A 22,628-nucleotide genomic window follows, 5' to 3' on the forward strand; every position below is an offset into this window, starting at 1 on the left:
TCAAGATTCAGAACTCTCGTGGAAGGTCCCACTCAGATTAGTGCAAAATTTGTTGAACTCCTTAAGCACGTATATGCCAAGGAGATTTTTAAAAGGCCAAAGCTGGATGGACTATCAGTCGAGCAAATTCTGCAGGATATTGCCGACTGACTTGAAAGAAGTTTTCAGAAGGATGAGTATACAGGGTTAGCAACATGGATAAGAACAAGGTTCCAGACCCTAGAGTATTCTTTCTTCCAAAATTTTTGGTCTTTCATCAAGAATAATCTCATCGCCTCTTGACGAAATTTCAACAGAATGCGATCCAAAACAAAGGTAAAAATGCAACCTTCATTGCCCTTGTTCCGAAAGCAGATGAGAAGATGAACATCAAAGGTCATCAGCCCATTAGTTCTATGGGAGAGAGTACAAAAAACATCATCAAGTGTTAATCTATCAGACAGAGGGGCCATGAGCTTTGTTGTATTGCCTTCCCAAGAGGCAAGTTCTGGATGGTGTTCTTGTTGCCAACGAATCTTTAGATTCTGTGAAGCAAAATTGCAAAACAGGAAGTCTAGCGAAGTCCGCCATAGAGAAAGCCTACAATCATGTTGCTAGGGGAATTCTTTTGTGTTATCTTTGCAAAATGGGTTTGGTCAAAATTGGATTAAATGGATTGAGGGGGGCGGTTCATCTGCATCTTTCTCAATCCAAGTGAACAATTTTCCAACAGGATTCTCTTGTAGCTCCAGGGGAATGCATCAGGGAGACCCCTTATCGACCTTTTGTTTCTTTATTGTGGCAGAAAATTTGAACCTTCTGTTGCAAGGGTCCTACAATCTCGAGCTCAAGGGGAGTTCCATGGTTGGCTCGTCTAAGCTAACAATCTCCCACCAACTTGCAGAAAACACTTATTATATATAGTGCTTCTTGGATGTTTTGAAGCAATTGCATGCCTCTAGATCAATGTCAAGAAAAGTTTTTTGGAAGCGATTGTTGTCGGTGAGGAGGTCCAAGCTCTGGCAAATTCAATGGTTTGTAGGAAATAGTCTCTTCCCATTATATGCCTTGGCCTTCCCCTGGGCGATAACCCTAGAGCTGCTGCATTTTGGGATCCATCATTGAGAGAACTGAAAAGTAGTTGGTCATCTAGAAATGATCTTATCTATCCATGGGAAGCAAAATTACTCTCATAAAATCTACTTCATCAAACTTCCAAGTTTATTTTCTCTTTAAACTGACATCTAGGTTTGCTAACAAGATCAAGAGGCTTGAAAGACCTCTAGGAAGGTAGAGATGGAGGGCACAAGATCAAACTTGTTAGCTAGGGGGTGCAAAAATCAAAGAGGTAGGAAGGCCTAGTTTAGAAAGATTAAGGAAAAGAATTAGGCATTGTTAGGGAAGTTGTGGAGATTTAGAGAGAAATCAGATGCGTCGTCAAGTGATGTCAAACACTGCAAATGTGGTGTGACGGATAGGGGTTGGTTTCCTAGCATCCTGTCAAGCAACTTGGGCACAAAAGTTTGGAGAAGTACTAGCCTAATTAGCAAAGGTGCGAGGGGTGACAACAAATCATTCAAGTAGCACTAGGAGCTATTTTTAGACAGATAGTCATTTTATTATAGGTAGAGGGGCCATGGTGAGATTTAGGTGTGATTTGTGGATTGAGAAAACGCCTCTTCCTATGTCTTCCATTCCGTTTTCCATCAATGAAAAAGAAAAAAAGCCAATATCCCTGAATGTTATGAATTAGGGGTGCAACTTGGATTGGGTCAACCCAACACCGATTGGCCCAACCCGAACTTTAGGTGAAGATGGGTCGAGTTGGGTCAGGGTTGGGCTGAAAGTCCTAAACCCAACCCCAAGTTGAGTTCGGTTGGGGTTGAGGCCTCAGGTAACCTGACCCTACGCAACTCAACTTTACATGCAATACATAAACCTATGAGTTATTACTAACATGCGTGGCAGAAACATAAAACCATGGCCTGCATGGGAACAATCCATGTTCTAGACTCTATGCAATATAGGGTTCGCGATCATAACCGACAATGTATAGAAAATAATGTTCATGATCAATATTGATCGTGGCCCACACATGGTATTAAAAAACGGTTATGTAACAGCCGTGCATTATGTAATAGTAACGGTGGGAACCAAGGTTGTAACACCTGTTATGAAAGAAATGGCACGTAATAGGCCTATAACAGCCATTATGGGTTACGGGTGTTACTTTAATGGTGTTATTTGATGGTTTATGTTCGATTTTGTGTTAGCTTACTAGTTCCATATGTTAACCCGACCCAACCCGAATTGTGAAGGGATCAAGCATTCAATCCATTTGGTTGGGCTTGGGTTGGGTCTAGGGTTTGAGTTGGACCTCATGTTGACTCCTCTTGAGGTTAGGATGGGTTTGGGTTGGGGGTTGGGCCTTGGGTTGACTCCTCTTGAGGCTGGTTTGGGCTTAGGTTGACCCTCAAACCGAGCCAATCCACCCGAGTGCATTTCAATAATAAATGTGTTAGCAATTCCAGTAAATGTGTCAGCAATTCTATAGTGTGGAATGTTTTGCTATGTAGAAATATTAATGGCCAATTTATGGAGAAATTAGATCTGGATCTTGGTGTCCTCTATGGGGCCTTTTCCATCTGGAAAGCTATTTCAGGTGGAAAGCAATTACTTTTTAGAGGGAGCCTCTTTCAGCTTGGGTAATGGTAGAAACATCAAATTTTGGCTTGATACCTTGATTTCGAAAAGACCTCTAGCTGATCTCTATCCCAATCTTGCCAACATCCCCTCTTAACATCTCTATTTCTGTTGTTGATTGTTTCTCTTCCATTGGATCTGGATCTCGATGTCCTCCTTGCAAAAGAAACCTTTATGATTCAGAAACTAAAGCCTTTCTCTCTTTCACCTTTTGCAGGGGATTCAACTTTCTACAACTCATGATGACTCTCTGGCATGGAACCTTTACTCCTCGGGGACCTTCTCTACAAAGACCTTCTACAAGCACATTTCATCTTCTCTCATCCTGCAAGCTCAGTCTTTCCCCTCTTTCTGGAGTTAAAAAGCTCCTCCGAAAGGTGTTGCTTTCACCTAGTTACTTGCAAGAGGGAGAACCCTGACCACAGACAACCTTCAGAAATGTGGATTGATACTCCCCAATGCTTGCCTTCTATGCCTCAGCACAACAGAGTCTATCCCTCACCTCTGCATCCACTACCTTTTCTCAATGGCTATCTGGAATTTCGTCTACACTAAATTTGATATGACCTAGGTGTTTCCAGGATGCATTCCTTCTTTCTTACATGCTTGGCATAGCCGAAGTCTTGACAAAGACTCTATGTTCATGTGGAGGCTCTTTAGGATAGCCTCTTTATGAGCTGTTTGGTACGAAAGAAACCTTTGATGCTTTCGTAATCGCTCCAACTCGCCAGCCTCTGTTATTGCTTTCATTGTTAGGGAGGTTCAAGAATGGTCCATTTGTCTCCCCCTCAAAGACGGTTCTTTCGCTTCCAACTTCTTGATAGAGAGGCCTTCCTTCATCACCCAACGGCTGGTGGCTAGCTGCTGCTTCTTGCCTGTCTCGAGTTGTATAGTTTTTTTAGGTTTTTTCTCTTTTTCTTTTTCTTTTGTTTCATGTAGCTTAGGCTTTTCTTAGGTTTTTTTTTTTCTCCTTTCTTTAGCTGCTTCCATCTTGGGCAACTTGTTTTGTTTCGTTCTTTCTCTTTTATAGATATTTCATCCTTCAAAAAAAAAAAAAATTTACGAAGAAATTGCATGAGGTTAGGTGCAATCCGCTGATAAAAAGATTTGGAAGTGGACTAGAACTAATTACTTCTCTTCTAAGTCTCTCTTCCATTTCCTTTGTGCCGTGATGATACTATCTCACCACTAGCTTACATGTGGTTCATTCTTGCCAGCCTAGCCTTGGGTTATATATTTGCAAGGGTGGGAATTGCTAATTGAGCCCTCACTATTGATAACCTAAAGAAAAGTAATATCGCAATTCCTAACAAGTGTATCATGTGCAACAACAGCAAGGAGTTGAGCCACCTTTTACTGCATTGCCCCTTTGTGAGAGAAGTTTGAAACCACTTCCTCATGCTCTTTAATCTCATTGAGGCATGGGAGAAGAGCCCATTTCATTGCCGTGGTAAAACTATTTGGATTTTGATTCCTTAGCCATTATTTAGGGGATCCGGAAGGAGGCAGCAAAAAACCTTTGGTAGCTCTGGCGAAGTGAAGGATTTAATTCGCGGTGGCAAGCTGGGCTATTGCCTGTTATGATTCTAGAGGAATTTCCTTCCTAATAGTAAAATAGGGAAATTAGGCTAATTGTAATAGAAACTAGAGAAGAGGAGAAAGATTGAGAGAATAAAAGAAAACAGGTGAGATAAGGGGGACAACTGCTCACATGCTAGCCTCCACACGTCTCCTACTCATTAAATTAAGGCTTAATGTGTTACAATTGAAATTATAGAAATAACCTCCTTGCTTAAGGATAAACTAAAATGTCATTCATATGGCCCTAAACTTAAAACCAATAAACAAAACAAAGCCCAAAGAAGCCCAAGGCCCAAAACGTGTGGACCACTATAGTTTTAACACTCCCCCTCGAGTTAGAGCATAGATATCATACATGTACAACTTGAATACAAAATTTAAGAATTGTCACCTCCCAAGAGCTTTAGTGAATAGTTCTGCAACCAAACCATGGGAGGAGATAAGAGGAGTGCAAATTTCCTTCTGAGAGACCTTATCTCGAATGAAGTGATAATCAATCTCTATATACTTCATTCTCCCATGGAACACTAAATTGTTGGCAATGTGGATAGCAACTTGATTGTCACAATGTGGAGGCATTAGACCTTGACAACAAACCCCAATTCTTCATGGAAGGATTTAAGCCAAATAAGCTCGAAAGTGGTGTGGGCCATTGGTCTATATTTTGTCTTAGCACTTGACGTGGCAACCACATTCTACTCTTACTTTACCAAGTTACCACTTTGCCACCGAGGAAAGAACAATCAGTGTTCAAAATATCGGTATCGTGTTACGTATGGCATGGGATATATCGTTTGTATAGGGTAATTTATCGCGCTTTTTGGGATACTTGGAGAAATATTGGGAAAATGGTTGAATTTTTCAATGAAACTTTAGGGATTGTTAGAAAATACCTTAATACACACTATTAAATCATAACATATTTTAAAAAAAAGTGCACATAATAGGTTTCCTTTGTATAGGGTCCTAAGTTATGTGCTATCTAACTGAACTAATGCAACTATATTCAACTTGAATGCATAACATTTAGAGTGTATATGATGACCATTTCATCAAATACTCCTAAATACTTCAACATTAGTCTCAATAGACAGCTGGTTGGAAGGTAAATTTCAAAAAAAAAAAAAAAAAATTTATTAATTTCTAATTAAAAATGATTTTTATTTTCTGAAAATTGACAAGGACTTAACAAATCAGTAGATCAACCCTCATACATGCATGATTTCATGTTTGGAGTGCAACATTGCAAACAATTTAAGAGAAATTGGAGAAATTTCGAATTTTTCTCAAATTTCCCCAAATCGAACGGGCTACCTACACTCAAATTTCAAAATTAGAATGTATGTGATGATCATTTCATTAAGTACTTCAAAATACTTTGAAATTAGTCTCAATTGACAGTTTGTTGAAGGAGATTTTTGGGGAAAAAAAAAAAAAGATGAGATCATGAAGCACTAATGGATATTGAAATCAAAGCTCCAACTCCATGATTTTTCATGCAAAACATGAAGAACCAATGGATTTATAACCATTTGGCACTGATTTAACATAATTTCAACAAAAAAAAGTGATCGAAAATTGAAAATGCTCACCAAATCAAACATGTGGGATATATTGGCACTACCTATGCGTTTCGTATCGCACAGGTGGGATACAAGATATATCGTGGGATATATCGGTCAATATTGTTGATATTTAAAACATTGGGTACGATAACCTATAGTCGACCATCTATCATATCTCAGCCATGCATGATCTGCATTAGACTAACCAGTTATCTGGAGATGATCGTGAGACCTATACAAGATACCTTTCCCAGGAGTACCTTTCAAGTACTTGAGAATTTTCATGACTACATGCCGCAGCTAAGTGTGGGGCTCTTGGATTTTGCATAGATTGACCAACCACGTTAACAGAAAAGGCAATATCATGCGTGTAACTGTCACACCCCGTTTTCAGTACTTGACTCACTTGGCCCAGTCATTGAGTCACAAGTGTGACACCGGATTGGGTTAAAACAAAAGCTTATAACATTCACAAGATAGCCTAAGAATAGAAATAGTCCTTGATGATTTTAGTCAATACAAGACTATTACATGATTTCTTCACAATAATTCAACTATTCAAAGTATCATATTCTAACATAATATCATGCTCCCTTGCCCATTCTTCCAAGGGTTTATTGTTGAACTCGTCAGGCCATTCCTTAAGGATTTTGAGGTTCGCTGCATCCTGAATCAAGATCCCCAAATAGGGTAAGCTTTACAGCTCGGTAAATAAACAAAAGTGCAGGATTATAACATGTCACGCAAGGGATATAAGCATATTCATTCATCAACCTCATGATGTGTTGAATACATGCAAAAGTCCACCTTTCTCATAACAGTTATCAGTGAACACCAGGGCCCAGTCATTTTCAACTCGACCTGCCAAAACCCACATGGCCCACAGAGGCTAGTCTCTAGCACTGGTAGTAGTCATTATGCTGGGCATGATAGGCCCTCGGTAACAACCCACTCCTTACTGTGCACAACCACCCGGCTCAGATCCGTGAGTAGCCCATTACGAGCTGGTCAAACTCCTACCCCACTTGACCAATAGTCTGAGACAGAGGCCTTGAGGGTACCAATTAGGGAGTCGGAGACATCCCGAAGACATCTTCCCGTCTCTCTATTTTAAGGGATTCACTCTTCCTCAAGTTGTCCAGTGTTCTAAGCATGATTATATGGAATGTTAAATCATCAAGAACATGATCTACATACATATAACATATCAAGGTGATCATTCAATCGTAAGCCAATCAAATTCAGCATTACAGATATAATACAAGCATAGGAATTTACTCATATTCGAAGTTTACTTGCATGATGATGAGGACAAGTGGTGAAGATCTCTCTCTTTGACCCATTTAAAGGGAGTGAAGCCGTAACGCATGAGCATTTTCCCCTTAAAGGGGTAACACTCATGCGGTGCCCTTGTTTGAATTTTATTTTATTTTTAAATACGCTAAGATGGATATTCAATCCCTAGATCTCCCCCTAGGACTCTAATACTACAAACGATTTTGTCTACTAGACTCTTTTTGTTATAGCATTCAAAAGAAAATTATGTGTATCTCATTAATCACTCTTTTCTCCATATTTGAGTGATAAGAGTGTGGGTTGAGCCCTCATTTCTTTAATCTTAAGGGGGTGTTCAACAATGTTTCTGAACCATTGCAATGATATTTTCGAGATGCTTAAATAGGTTTATCATGAGGTGTGAAATATTACTACTATAAGATCAAAGTGTGGTCACAGGCAATGTTCAAAATATCGGAATCGCACAATGTATCGCACCCTTGGGATACAGATACGTATCGGTTATCAAATGGGATATATTGTTTGTATCGCATAATTTATCGCACTTTTTGGGAAACATGGGGAAACATTGGCAAAATGGTTGAATTTTTTTATGAAACTACAGGAATTATTTAAAAAGACCTTAATACACACTTTTAAATCATAAAATATTAAAAAAGAAATGCACATAATAAATTTCCTTTGTGTAGGGTCCTAAGTTGTGCACTGTTGTCTAACTGAGCTAATGCCACTATATTCAAATTTAATGCATAACATTTATAAATATATCAAGACATGTATAAAAACATAATAAATTCATTCAAAAGCAAAAAAAGAAGTAGAAATTGAAAAACATTCCTATTAATGATTTGACCGACTATGGCTTAGACCCACATAGAGTTGCGCAGTGGCCCACCTTAACGAACGTGTTGTATATCTACTCCGCCCATCTATTTTCTCAGCTCATTTTAGGATTTTATCCAAAAACTTAAGCATATCAAACTCTAAGGTGGACCACACCACTGGAAAAAGTGGCAAATGACCTTTAAAATATTTTCGTATGCCTCAAAATTTTGGGATCAAGCTGATCTTTGTGCATTACCTTCATTTAAGTCTATTTGATCTTATCCATAGGTTGGATGAAAAATAAACATTATTGTTCTGCTTAAAGTAGGCCCATGAAAGTTTTTGATGTTGGACATTCAATTAAACCACTGTCCTGTGGTGTGGCCCTCCTGAGATTTGGATCTGCTTATTTTTTAGGACCACGTCCTAAAATAGGCTGGAAAAATGGATGCACAACATGGATATACAACAAGTTCATCAGGGTGGGCCCCACAATAAGGGTAACACCCACTAAGGTGTCACCCAAGTATCGCCTAATCCACTCCCCCCAAAGGGTTTATTTAGTATGCAATCTGCTTCATCAAATCGAGGAGGAAAAAAGCTGGGGCCGCCTCAATGTAAAATGGTATATCTACACCGTCACATCATTTTGGAAAATCATTTTAGGGCATTAGATTTTTTTTTTTAAAAATGAGGTAGATCCAAATATTAGGTGGACCACGCCATACGAAACAGTGATCATAGAATGTCTACCATTAAAAACTTATTGGGGCCACAAAAGTTTCAATAAAGTTGATATTTGATTTTCCCTTCATCCGCATCTTATCTGATGAAACAAGGGACCATAAAAAGTGGTTGGATGACAAATAAATGTTACAGTGCGCTAAGGAAGCTTTCAATGGTAAGTGTTAAATCATCATTGTTTTCTTTAGTGTGGTCCACTTGAAATGTGGATTTGACTCATTTTTCAGCTCATGCCTTAAGCAGATCATCCAAAATGATGGATGGTGTCACAAAACACATGAGATCATAGTGGGGCTCACAAAGCACATCCACTACGCATGTTAAAAGGGGATTGGATTAGCTGTTACCCGGGTAACACCTTAGTGGGTGTTACTCTAACCATGTGGGGCCCATCTTGATGTATTTTTTGTATATCCATGTCGTCTATCCGTTTTTTCATCTCACTTTAGGGCGTGATCCCAAACCTTAAGAAGATCCAAATCCTAGGTGGACCAATACCACTAGAAACAATGGTGAGATACTCAATCACCACTGTTTCAAGTGGTGTGGTCCACCTGAGATTTGGATTTGCATATTTTTTGGACCTATCCTAAAATGGGTTGGAAAAACGGATGGACAAGGTGGATATAAATCAAATCATCAAGGTGGGCCCTACAGTTAGGGTAATACCCAGCATGTAACACGCTTAATCCGCTCCCGTGAAAAGGGAGTTGATTGGGTAATACCCACTAGAACATAGCAAGAGACGGACGGATCCATCAAGGGTTGTTTGGGGCCCACTATGTTATATATGTTTTATCCACGCCATCCATTCATTTTTGATAGGTCCTTTTAGCACATGATCCCGAAAAAGCGGTAGATTGAAGACTCCAGTGGGCCACACCATAGAAAGCAGTGGCAATGGAATGCTTACAGTTCAAAACTTCATAGGGCCCATCGTGATGTTTATTTGCCATCCAACATGTTCATAAGGTCACATGGACCGGGATGAAGATAAAAAATAAATATTAGCTTTATCCAAAAACTCTATCCCTAACAAAAAGCTTCCAATGGTATGCATTTAATCTCTAATGTTTCATGTCGTGTGGTCCACTTTAGCCTTTGATATGTATCATTTTCAGCCTCATGTCCTAAAATTACCTTCTAGAATTGACGACCTGATTAGATGAAACATACGCATCAAGGTGGACTCCACAGCCCGTGACAGGACCATCCATCTCTAGTTGCGTCTGATGGGGGCAATACCCAACGTGCACCCCTATTTTATAGGCTTTCGAAGCCATTTTCTAGACTTCCCGTCAAATCCCTAAAATCTCTCAACCCAAAACCCAAACCGGAACGTGAAATCCTAAAATCTCTCACCCAAAAACCCAAATCTCCATGATTTTTTGTAGATTGGTTGTCAAAATCTCCTTTCCAGTTTAAATCTACTATTTATTCGAAGAAAAAAAACAGGAAATTCGATTTATTTTATTTTTTTTGTATTTTCGGTGCACAGCTATCAAATGATCGAGTGGCCTACGAAATTCTACTTCCAATCGCGCAATCTTCTTTTACAGGTACCGAAATTCCCTCTTACATCGATTGAAAGCTTTCCCCTTATAAAAAATAAAAAAATAAAAATCGATTTTTTCAATAATTATGCAACCCCGACATTCTCAACCCTTTTATTGTAGAAATTATCGTGCAATATTGTGCAATATATCAGTTATATCGAAGAAAAAAAAATGTGCACTATCATGCAATATATCGCATGATACACATAATTGTATTTTTCTTTTCTTTTTTTGTGGGGTTTTTTATGGTTTCGTGTCGCTAGCCAACAATAACGATAATATCGGCCAATAGTATCAATATTGCGAACATTAGTCACAAGTATAATTTAAGGGGGACTTGCACAAATTAATCAAGGATTATCCTCATTAAAGTTTTAGGACCAATATCTTCTTATTATAGCCATCCAAATGTCCATTAATTCGATTGCCACGATCTAGGTGATTTGTTTGTCATATGAGATTTCTCAGCGGTGCATTTGTTAATCCAACAGTTGCTTTTCTATTTTGGGTGGTTTAGCTTGAAGGTCTATGGATTGGATTGATGATCCAATGGACATATCACCCTGGATTTGGGTTGGATGGACCCAATGATCCATCTAATGATTCAGGCCAAATTTATATAATAATAAAAAAACCCTAAAATTTATTAGGTGTATTTCAACACCGATCAAATAGAGTGAGTTTACCGACAAGTCTTTTATACATGCCAGGGTCTGCCAATACCTCTCATTCTTCAAGCTCAAGTCCAACTAAATCCATCGGTGTATCTATCGGCTTGGCACCTAGCATACCCGTCTCTTCCAATAAGTCACAGACATGTTTTCTCTAACATAATTTATTCTAGTTTTGGATCTATCCACTTAAATGCCCAGAAAATATTGAAAAAGACCAAGATCTTTGATTTGAAACTAAGATACAACTTTAGCTTCTCAATACCCTTCAAGTCATCACTTGTCATTATAATATCATCCACATACACAACAAGGATAATATAGCCAGTTGTGGTATGCTTTGAAAATACTAAATGATTTACTGTACCTCTCTTTAGCTCATACGATACCACCACACCATTGAACTTCTCAAACCGAGCTTGCGGTGACTACTTCAATTCATATATACACTTCTTTAACTTGCACAAGACGTCTTCCCCAAGCAACATACCTAGGAGGTTGCTCCATATAAATTTCTTCATGTAATTCCCTATGCATAACCGCATTCTTAACATCTAGTTGAAAGAGGTCCCAATTACAATTTGCAGCAACAAATATAACTCAAAACAATTTGACCTTGGCCACTGAAGAAAAGGCAACTAGATAATCTACTCCATAAACTTGATCCCTTGGCAACCAGCTTAGCTTTGTAACAATCAATTGATTCATTAGGAAGAAATTTTACCATGTAAACCAACCTACACTTAACTAGTGTCTTATCCGATGGCAGATTAGTTAGTTACCAAGTATCATTGGAATACATGGTATTCATCTCTTCGTGCATAGCCCTTTTGTCAATTTTCATCCAATAATGCATCTTAAATGGACTTTGGAATAGAAATAATAGATAAGTCGAGCAAACTTTTGCTAATTTGTGGACAAGTGGTCAAAAGTAACAAAATTGGAGACTATATGAGAGACACATTTAAGATGCATTATCTAGTTGTCGTTCATTATATCGAAATTTCTCTTAACTAGTGCATCAGTTGTCGTTGATTATATCGAAATTTCGGCGAAATTATAGCTGTCGATGAGGGTGTGACATCGAAACCCACCTATGACGTTTCTCTTCAAGATTTCACCCAAAAATCAGCAAATTATCGATTTTCTCGATAAATCAATTTATCGGCGAGAAATATATTGTAGCCACCTACCACACATGTACACAATTATCCATTGTAAATAGCTGTAAAATCAAAAAATATATAGAAAAAAGCTTCAAATTCAAATTTTTTAGAGAGATCTGTTTGCGGGAGTGTTTTTTTAGCACCATTGGAGGCGTTTCAGTGGATCTAGAATGGATTTTGTGGGCCAATCGCGGATTGACATCCATGTGCGCCGATTTCCGGAGGTATAAAAAAAAAAAAATTAAAAATAAAATAAAAACCTCAAAAATCCCTTTTTTCTTGGATTAGACAGTCGATTTCACACAAAAGATGGATTTCGGCGAGATTTTTGGGATTTCCAACCAAAAAATTACTCTAGTGTTTTGGAAAATATCGTCGGAATATTTCTTCTGAAGTTATTTCATGGAGACGGCCTGCATCATGAAGCAAGGTGGGGGCATGGGGCCCACTATGATGTTTGTGAGAAATCCATCTCGTCCATCCGTTTTGCCAATTCATGTTAGGACATGGGCCCAAAAGTGAGGCAGATCCAAAACTTGGGTGGGCCTCACGATAAGAGAAAGTGGTTAGAGAATGTTGGTCATTGAAACCTCCCTAGGGTCCACCCTAATGTTTATATGCCATCCATACCATTCATCAAGTCATTCCTACTGGGATGAACAAAAAACATAGAAATATTACCCTAATCGGAAACTTTTGTGGCCCCATGAATGTTTCAATGGTGGACGTTCAATCCTCACTGCTTATTGTTGTGTGGACCACTTGAGTTTTGGATCTGCCTCATTTTTAGGCCCATCTCCTAACATGATCGGGCAAAACGGATGGACAGGTTGGATTTCTCATAAACATCACAGTCAGCCCACATAGTTTCCTGTTGTAAAAAGTTTGTGTGACAATTCCACGTGCAAAGGTTTAGACTTTTAGGGTTGCATAAGAAAGCAATGGTTGCAACCCCAAAACCAGCAATGTGGGTGGGACCCTGACCGTACAGCCTAGGTCGATGTTTACATTGCATATCCACATCGTCCATCTATTTTGCTAGCTTATTTTGGGGCATGGTCCCAAAAATGAAGCAGATATAAATTTCGCGCAAACCACACAAAAAGAAACAGTGATCATTAACCAGTAAAAACCTATTGTGGGCCACACAAGTTTAGGATCAAGTTGTATTTTTTTTCATTTCAACTAGATTTTGTGTGACCTTATGAACAGGTTGGACGGTCAATAAACATTACAGTAGACCTTAAGAAGTTTTCAATGGTGGGCGCTCGATGACCACTTTTCCTGTTGTGTGGTCCACCTGAAGTTTGTATTTGCTTCATTTTTTACACCATGCCCTAAAATAAGCTAGCAAAACAGATGGACAACATGGATAGACAATGCATACATCGAGGTGGGCCAGGCAGTCAAGGTCCCACTCACATCATTGGTTCAGAGGTTACAACCCTCTACTCGCATGAGCACACATGCGAGGGACGTGGATTGCATACTAACGTTGCCAGTAGGGATGTCACTGGTAGACGATGCTCTGTGGGCCCTAAAATGATGTATTTGTTTTACCCGCACCGTCCATCTATGTTGGATCATTATTCAAGGTATTAGCCCAAAAATGAGGCAGATCTAAATCTCAGGTGGACCACACCACAAGAAAACAATGGTGATTGAATTCCTACCATTAAAAACTTTCTAGGGCCCAATGTAATGTTTATTTTCCATCCAACATAGTGATTAGGTCACACACACCTGGTCGATGGGAAAACAAAAATGTTAGCTTGATCCAAATAATACAAACCATTCCTCCTACCATCTACCAATCGCCTTGCTCATCCTGAGGTCCTAAAAAACACAGTAGGAATGAAAGAACAAGACAACAATTCAAAGAGACTGTCAATTTACTAACAGATAAAAGACAGGGAATTTGGAGGCATACAAGATAGAAAATAAAGACACGAACGCATTTGGCTAAGCAATACCCAATCCAACAAAAATGGACGAGGTGTGATCTACCAAAGTAACAGATGTATTCGATGAGATACGATCAAGGGAAGAAAGAGTTGCGATTACCAGAAATATGATCGACGCCCCCAGAGTTTATGACCTAAGGAGAAGAAAGAGATGACAAGATGCAAACTTTACGTAAGCCAAAGTGGTTGTTAAGGTGGAAGGAACATTATTGGATATAAAGCCATTAGGTGAGAGAAACCACGTATATTCTCATGATAGTGTGATGCTGATATGATCGCAACCAACATTTGACCGAATAGACAAGGTGGGTCTCCCATCAACAGAAACATCATCCATCACAAGAGCCTGATTAACCATTAGATTTTTCCCATGAAGATCCGAGCAAAAGCCCATAATATGATTTGTCAAACTGCAGTGAGTGCATATGCGATGTCCTATACCACTATGGTCACCTGTACCTCCCCTTGGTAATTTAGCACCTCTGATACTACAATACATACCACAACTTGTCCTGCCTCCACAGCCCACATACACCAATGAAACCAGATGAAAAGGCCAATGTAGCTTTATCGAACGCATTAACATGAGAACTATTTGAGTCATTTGTAAGAGAGTCGTTAAAGTCTAGCATAGAACTCCATGATTGAATGAATTGACACATGACTTAGAACCCTATCTTAGTCTATTGTATTCTCTTGGAAAACCAAATAAAAGCTTCACTATTTTCATATCATCCTCGAATTGCTTCTTCATAAGAGTAACATTGTAAGTAATATGATGGAATATCGAGAGCTCTTCCCACATGCCAGTAAGCAGTGTTCGTAATATCGATACTATCGGCCGATATTATCGTTATCACTGGTCAGCGACACGAAACCCATCAAAAATGAAAAAAAATATAGATTTCTATGTATCGTGCAATATATAGCACGATATCGCACAATTTTTTGTGATATCACCGAAAAAATCAGAATATATATATAGAAAAAAATAGGAAAAATCATTCAATCCAGAGGATTTCGATACCTATACAAGAACATTGCATGATCAGAAGTAGAATTTGGTGGGCCACTTGATCAATCCATAGTGGTGCATCGTAAGCTCCACAAAATTTCGATTTCTCCTCTTTTTTCTCTTCGAATAGATGCTCAATTTACATCGTAAAGGAGATTTCAGCAAGAATCCGCGAAACCCCGTGAGATTTGGGTTTAATCAAGGGATTTTAGGGATTTTGGGGAAAAATTGAGGATTTTTTGGAGAGATTTTAGGGTTTCGGATGGTCTGAAACCCTTTCTGTTTGCGTATTTTCGAATGTTGGGTTTTAATGCATTTTACGGATGCGGGTGTGTCACATTAGCTCAAACGGACGAAGTATCACGGGCTCTGTGGGGTCCACCTTGATGTATATGTTTTATCCAATCTGTCCATTCATTATGGAAGATCATTTTAGGGCACGAGTATAAAAAAGAGGCATTTTTAAGCCTAAAGTGGACCACACCGCAAGAAGCAATGGATATTAAACGCTTACCATTTGTAACTTTTTGATAGGGACAGGAGTTTTGGATCAAGCTGATATTCATTTTTTACCTTCATGATGGGCCCTACGATGTTTTGAACATGTTGGATGGCAAATAACTCAATCACCACTATTTAATGTGGTGTGGTCCACTGGAGCATTCAATCTACCTCTTTTTTAGGATAATGCCCTAAAATGATCTGTCAAAATGGATGGATGGCGTGGATAAAACATATGTAACATGTCGGGCCCTATATAGCCTCTGATAGGTCCATCCATCTCTTACTATGTAACGCAAAGGCAGCGGATTAGCTATTTAGGTTAGGGGGTGTTAACCTTACTATGTGGGGCCCACCTTGATGATTTTGATCCATATCCACGCCGTCCATCCTTTTTCTTAGCTCATTTGAGGACGTTATCGCAAAATTTATGCAGATCCAAATCTCTAGTGGACCACACCATTGGAAAAAGTGGTGAATAACTAGTAAAAGCTTTTTGTAGGCCACACAAGTTTTGGATGAATCTAATCTTTGTATTTTCCATTCATTAATTTATTTATTTTTCTTGACCTTACCAATGGGTTGGATGGAAAATAAACATTACGGATCTGCTTGAAGTGAGCCTTGGGAAGTTTTTAATGGCGACTATTCAATCATCACTGTTTCTTGTAGTGTAGTCCACCTAAGATTTGGATATGCTTAATTTTTAGCAACTCGTCCTAAAATGTGTTGGAAAAACAAACAGACAGAGTGGATATGCAAAATGTCATCAAGGTGGGCCTTATGGTGGGAACACCCACTAAGTTGTCAACGGGGTAACACCTAATCCCCACCCCAAAGAACTTGTTGAGTCCCTTGGCCAGCAATGTGGGTGGGACCACTGACCGTAGGGCCCACCTTGACGTATGAATTGTATAGCCACGCCGTTCATATGTTTTTTCAGCTTATTTTATGCCATGGTCCCAGAAATAAATAAGATAAAAGTTTTAGGTGGACCACGGTACAGGAAACAATGATTAATGATCATTGAAAACCTTTTGTGGGCCACAAAAGTTTTACATCAAGGTGATATTTGCTTTTATCTATCATCCAGATCTGTATGACCATATCAATAGGTTGGATGGTCAATAAACATTACAGTGGATGCCTGGAAACTTTTAATGGTGGAAGTTCAATGAACACTGTGTCCAGTGGTGTGGTCCACCTGAAATATTTGTTGGCTTCATTTTCGGGCCCATGTCCTAAAATAATCTAGAAAAACAGATGAACAGTAGGGATATACAATGAACAATGAACAACAGATGGATGGGGTGGATACTGAATATAGTTGTCTTAGTTCAATGGGACAGCGCGCATAGCTTAGACCCTATACAAAGGAAACCTATTAAGTGCACTTCTTTTTTGAGATTTTATGATTTAAAAGTGTGCATTAAGGTCTTTTTTAATAATCCCTGAAGTTTCATTGAAAAATTCAACCATTTTCCCAATGTTTCCCCATGTTTCCCAAAAAGTGTGATAAATTATGCGATACAAACGATATATCCCATGCAATAACTGGTACGTACTTGTATCCCAAGGGTGCGATACATTGGGCAATACGGATATTTCGAAAATTGCCGGTAAATTTAGCAAAATACTCCCCATTTTGAAATGAGAAAATCTCCTTATACAACTGATAGACCTGTGATATGTTCTATTTTGAGTAATACATCTTTCTCATGGTATCCCAAACATCTTTCTCATGGTATCCCAAACATCTTTCACAATGTTCAAAAATACCAAATTAGAACTCACCTCGGCTCTGGAAACAAGCTAGGGACTAATTTACTTCAATTTATAACGACAAGTGTTCATCTATAAACAAGTCCAAGCACAACTTTCCCTCGCAACAATATCACATAAAAATTTCCAGCCTCTCATCAACTAGAACACACATCGATTACACCCACACATCTTAGACAACTTAATGGATATACAAAAATATCAAAAAACTGCTTCCAAAACAGGAGAGTAACCAAAGGAAAAAAACACCTTAAACATCACCTTAACAAAACAATATTAATTTCTGGACACAAAATTGGACGGGATCGCGCATTTTAGCAAGATGTTGACAACATTTCTATGCCAAGTCACTTGGCAACTACAAAGGTGAAGGACTTTTGGACTGAGAACGAAGGTTGGAACCTTTCGACCTAGGAAGACATCGTCCAGGCATCCCCCTTCACAACTCGGAAGACCGTCTCATTTGGACAATTGCAACCTGGCAATATTTCATCGAAGTTAGCTTGGAACGTGATTCGAAAAAGGCAAGACCGCCAGACATGAGCTCCTTGGGTGTGGAATAAGTTTCCTCCTAAGATAGGAATCTTCACCTGGAAAGTTTTCGTTTGAGCTGTTCCAGTTGATAAAGTGGTTCAAAAATCTAGGGTCCACCTTGCGTCCAAGTGTGTTTGTTGTGACTGGGCCATACCCTTTGATTCTTCTGCTGGGCATCCATAGAGTTGTACACGAGTCAAGTTAGCTCGCTCAACTCGCTCAACTCAACTCGGAAAAGCTCGACTCTCCTCAGCTCGAAATTGGATTCGGACCGAGTAAGGCTGGTTTTTGGAGCTCAAAAAAAAATTTCGAGTCGAGTTCGAGCTTGCCCGAGCTCGACTCGACTCGAATCGAACCTCAACTCGGATTAAATCGGCTCGGTGACTTGGTTATTTTGATATCAATGCTGCTCGCCAAGTGTTTGATGAAATGACTCGATGAAGTGTTGTTTCGGGTGCATACATTCTCCACCGAATCGGCTAGTGGCGAGGAAGGAATGCATACGAAACAAATCACCATCTTTCGAGTGCATACATTCTCCTCATATATTGATTTTGATGCTACTCGCCGAGCGTTTGATGAAATACCTGTTAAGTGTTTTGTATAGTCATATTGGCGAAGGTAGTTTAGACACTTTGCCCAGATTTTCAATGTCCGCCAAGATCAGTCGTTGTCAATTGTCCAAAAGATCAAGTTTTGGTGCAGGATAGCTAAAAAAAATCTTTCAAGCTCCAAATTCTCAAAGGCATTGTCCCAAGTCTCATAATTTGGGAACTATGGCTTGCTAGGAATGCTTGAAAATTTGAGGGAAGAAACCTCCACCCTGAAGTGATGATATTGACGATTCATCATTGGATCAGAGAGATTGTGGATAAATTGTTGGGAAGGGTTCCACTTCTCTCATGGAAAAGACAGGCTTGCAGGCGCTAGGCGTGAAAGAGGCTCTAGTCAATTGGAAGAAATTGGTGATAGCAAAGTGGGTGAGAACTTCACCCAGTTGGGTTAAGCTGAATGTAGACAATTCGTCTAGGTGCAACCCAGGAGAAGTGGGTGGGGCAGGTGTATGCAGAGATCACACTGGATGTAGGACGGATAGCCTAAACTATAATGATGCGAAGGAATTAATAAATGGATTATTAGAGTAGATTGTAGATCAAAATATAAAATATTGCCAATCTATCACAAATCTAAAGAAATCAAGCAATCAACTATGCTCAAATTCAACGTCACATCACAGTCCCATAGATGTATCTTAAGATTATTGATCGAAAACGGCCCAATGGAAGGTAAGGCTTCCATCTAGCATAGGATTTGATCTAAATCTGAGGATTCACTTGCACTTTGTTAAGGTTTGCAAGAATTTGGGTTTGGAGACTTAAGGTTTGTAGAATTTGAGAGATTAGGGTTTGGAATTCTCCATTCTTGGGTTAGGGTTTTTAGGTTTTAGGTTTAAGGATATGGGGTTTTAAAGGGAAAGGATGAAAGACCAAGAAGAGGGAAAGAATGGGGGACGGGGTTGGTTGTACGGACGGTCGTACAGTTGCATCCGTGCAGTTGTATAGATAGGAGGCGTGGTCCATACTGTTGTATGGTTGGATAGGGTTTAGGTCTAAAGAGTTTCGGGGATGGTGGGGATGGGATTTAGGAGGAAACAAAAGAAAAGGAAAGAAATAAGGAGAGGGAAGAAAAGAAAAGTGAAAAAGAATACCTTGAAGAGAAGAAAAGGAGAGAAAACAGTTGGAATCATTCCATGGCTTCACACCAAACTCCAATCGAAGGAAGAATTTTGCTCTAAAACAAAGCAAGAAGAAAATTTCATTCAATAATCAATAATGCCCTAGGCTCTACACGTCCAAGTCTTATATGCTCTATTTGGAGTATTTTTACAAAAATACCCTTATTGCGTGTAAAATGTCTAAAACGCCCTTATTTCAACTAAATTATAAAATAAACCAAAATACCTAAAATAAATAAACAAATAACTAAACTAAGCCATCCCAATGACTCCATCACGTCCAATGGGTCAATGATCAAGATGATCCCACAATCAAGATGGTCCATGGTCGCAATCTAATGGTCCACGTGCAAAATCCAATGGTCCAACACTCCCAACTAAGCAACCCACATGCATCTTCCTAGTGTAGGGTCTTCAAAGATGCACAATCATGCATGTGGGGTCTTCAACGGGGTTAGGAACTTAAATTGGGCCCACTGGACCCCATATAATGATCATCTAGCCATAATGAAACTGCGGTAGCTCTCCTCCATCTCTGATAAACTCTAAAGGGAGCTCAGATGTCCTCATCACCATGCCTACGGTACTACATCTAACATAATTGCAGAGGCTAAGATTGTTCTGGACGGCCTAAAGTTATGCAAGCAACGAAATCTTTCCTTTCTGAATATTGAATCAAATTCTCAGGTGGTTACAAATGTGATTAAGAATTTCCCCTATGGCACACCATGGAAAATATGGTACATCATGGGAGAGATAAGAAAGAATCTGGATAATTTTATTTTTTTTTTCTATTTCGCGTGTCTTCGGGGAAAGCAACGTAGTCATAGACAGACTTGCACAGCTTGGAAGCAGTGGAGTGGAAGACAGAATATACAAGGCGCTCAGACCTCCCAATGGAAGTGCGGGGTTTATTAACAATGGATAGATTAGGGTTGGGCAATATCAGGTGCATGGCTTGAGTTTGTTTCCTTGCAGGCAGTAATCTATGGCATCCATGAGTGTTGCAATCCCCAGCTCTGTCAGAAACAGGGAGAGTGTAGCTTGCTCAGCAGCTATTTTGCAGCTATTTTGAGCAGATCTGCAGTTGTGGAAGGCTGGTCAAGAGCAGTAAGCTGGTCTTCTGCGATCTGGGGTGATATTCGGGTTTTTTGCAGTCGGGTTGAGGCTCAGGCAAGAGGAATTTGCGGATTGAGTCAATTGTCAGTTGGGTGCTTCTGCTAGCCATCTTTTATTCAGTTTTATGGGATGCTCAGGTCTGCTTGTGGAGTGTCAGGTTCTTAGATGAAGGAACAGTTATATTTCTCGTGCCTCCCATCTGGATTGTGGTTGAGGATTCTGATTGTGGAAGGATGGCCGGTGTACATTGATATGGCTGATGTGGTAATTGGTTGAAGTCCGGTGGATTGGTTGTTCATGATCTTGGGCTCGGTCTTCTAGTCATGCTGAAGGCTGGAGTCTGTGCAGAGCCATGCTAAATTAGCCAGGATACTGTGTCATCGTCAATGTGATGTGATTGCCGTAGCTGCAGAAGGTGTTGTGTTTGTTTACAGATGTTGCAAGCCAATCCTTTTCCAGTGGGGTGATATGAGGGGTTGTCAGAGAGCTTGTTGCACGAGCTGAAGAGAAAGAAGTTCCTCTGTCCAGGGAGTAGTTGGAGGGTGAAAGTGGTAGAGTGGCGCAACAATCCCCCTGCAAGGAAGCTCCAGTGATCCGAAGAATCTCCTCCCCATCATTCAGCTCATGTATCTGCTCTGGCATTGAGATAAGCCCATTTCCTTTCTTTTGTTCTCTGCTTTTGTGGTTGTGTTTTAGGGCATGATTCTCCTTTTATAGTTTGTGTTCGTTAATCTTATATGGAAGCGAGGCCAAGTTTTGTTGCTGATCACCCGAATGGATCTACAGGGTTGTGTTGACCGATTCAATAAACATCGAGGTGGTGTGCTCCCACCTTCCTTTTGAAAAATTAAAAAAAAAAATAATCAGCAAGCCTTCATCTTCAAGTCAAGGCTCCAACACTCCCTTTTTGTGAGTGATTCCATTTACTCGACAAAAACTGCAGAAAACATGTTTTTACCCCCACGCAACAAGAACTACACTTTACTTGAGTTCCAATCAGCCCACTAGGGTTTTAGGGACCTCCAACCTAGATCCAAATATTAGGGATTTAAAAAAGAGAAGTTTGTGGCCCAAATCACTCCAAGTCATGCTCCGATATCAAGTAAAATAGGGAAATAAGGCTAGTTGTAACAGAAACCAGAGGGACGAGCAGAGAAGAGAAATGAGGAGCAAATTGAAGAAAAGAGGAGGGGATGGCTGCTCACATGCTAGCCTCCCAACGTCTCCCACTCATTATATTAGGGCTTAACTTATTACACTAGAAAGTATAGAAATGCCCTCGCTTAAGGATAAAGTAAAAAATCATTCACTTTAAACCAATAAACAAAACAAAGCCCTAAGACACTCAAGGCCCAAAACGTGTGGACCACAATACTTTTAACACTGATCTTACGCAGGATGGTCGTTCCATTGTTTCAGGGGGAAGACGCTTGTCTCGGTCTTCAACTCTTTGCCTTTCTTGGGGAGGCTTGTCTCCTAGGGATGATCCTTGATCATCCTCTCTTGTAGTTTTCCTCATGCTTTTTAGTATGTTTTGCCTTCCAAAAATGGGGAAAAGGTGTATACTTTCATCCTCTTGAAGTTGTTGCCTTACAATAGTCAGTATAAGCCATTCATTCTGAATTTCTTTTTCATATCTCACTGTTGCACATCTTTTTCTTGAGGATTGATCGCCTAAGCCCGTTGCATGTTAATGTTAATTTGACCTCCAATCCAATTTTTTAATAATTCCCGCCCCATTAAACCAATCCTCTCACCACCCAACATTCCCTTTTTTCAAATACCGTCAAACCTCCCCCCGCCCCCCTCTTTCTCATTCCTGATAAACCCAACTTAAATTTTTGCTAAATATTTTCAATGGAAATTTCGTTTGCCAAAAAAGAAGGGTCATG

At 39.6% G+C, this 22,628-nt stretch overlaps 1 protein-coding gene across 4 annotated transcripts in view; it reads right to left on the reverse strand.

Moving 5' to 3' along the window:
* Positions 1-22,628, reverse strand: part of LOC131253230 (threonine dehydratase 1 biosynthetic, chloroplastic) — a 74,058-nt gene that overhangs the window by 28,645 nt on the left and 22,785 nt on the right. The window contains exon 8 of one of the 4 annotated variants that reach the window (XM_058254150.1): positions 6,271-6,495. The exons of the other annotated variants lie outside the window; for them this stretch is intronic. Within the exon in view, the coding sequence (XP_058110133.1) occupies positions 6,379-6,495 (117 nt within the window). The 3' untranslated portion in view covers positions 6,271-6,378. Of the gene's footprint in view, positions 1-6,270; positions 6,496-22,628 lie in introns of those variants that run through there. 4 annotated transcript variants of the gene reach the window in all.

The sequence above is a fragment of the Magnolia sinica genome, chromosome 1 (assembly GCF_029962835.1).
Source record: "Magnolia sinica isolate HGM2019 chromosome 1, MsV1, whole genome shotgun sequence".
In the NCBI taxonomy this organism is placed as follows: domain Eukaryota; kingdom Viridiplantae; phylum Streptophyta; class Magnoliopsida; order Magnoliales; family Magnoliaceae; genus Magnolia; species Magnolia sinica.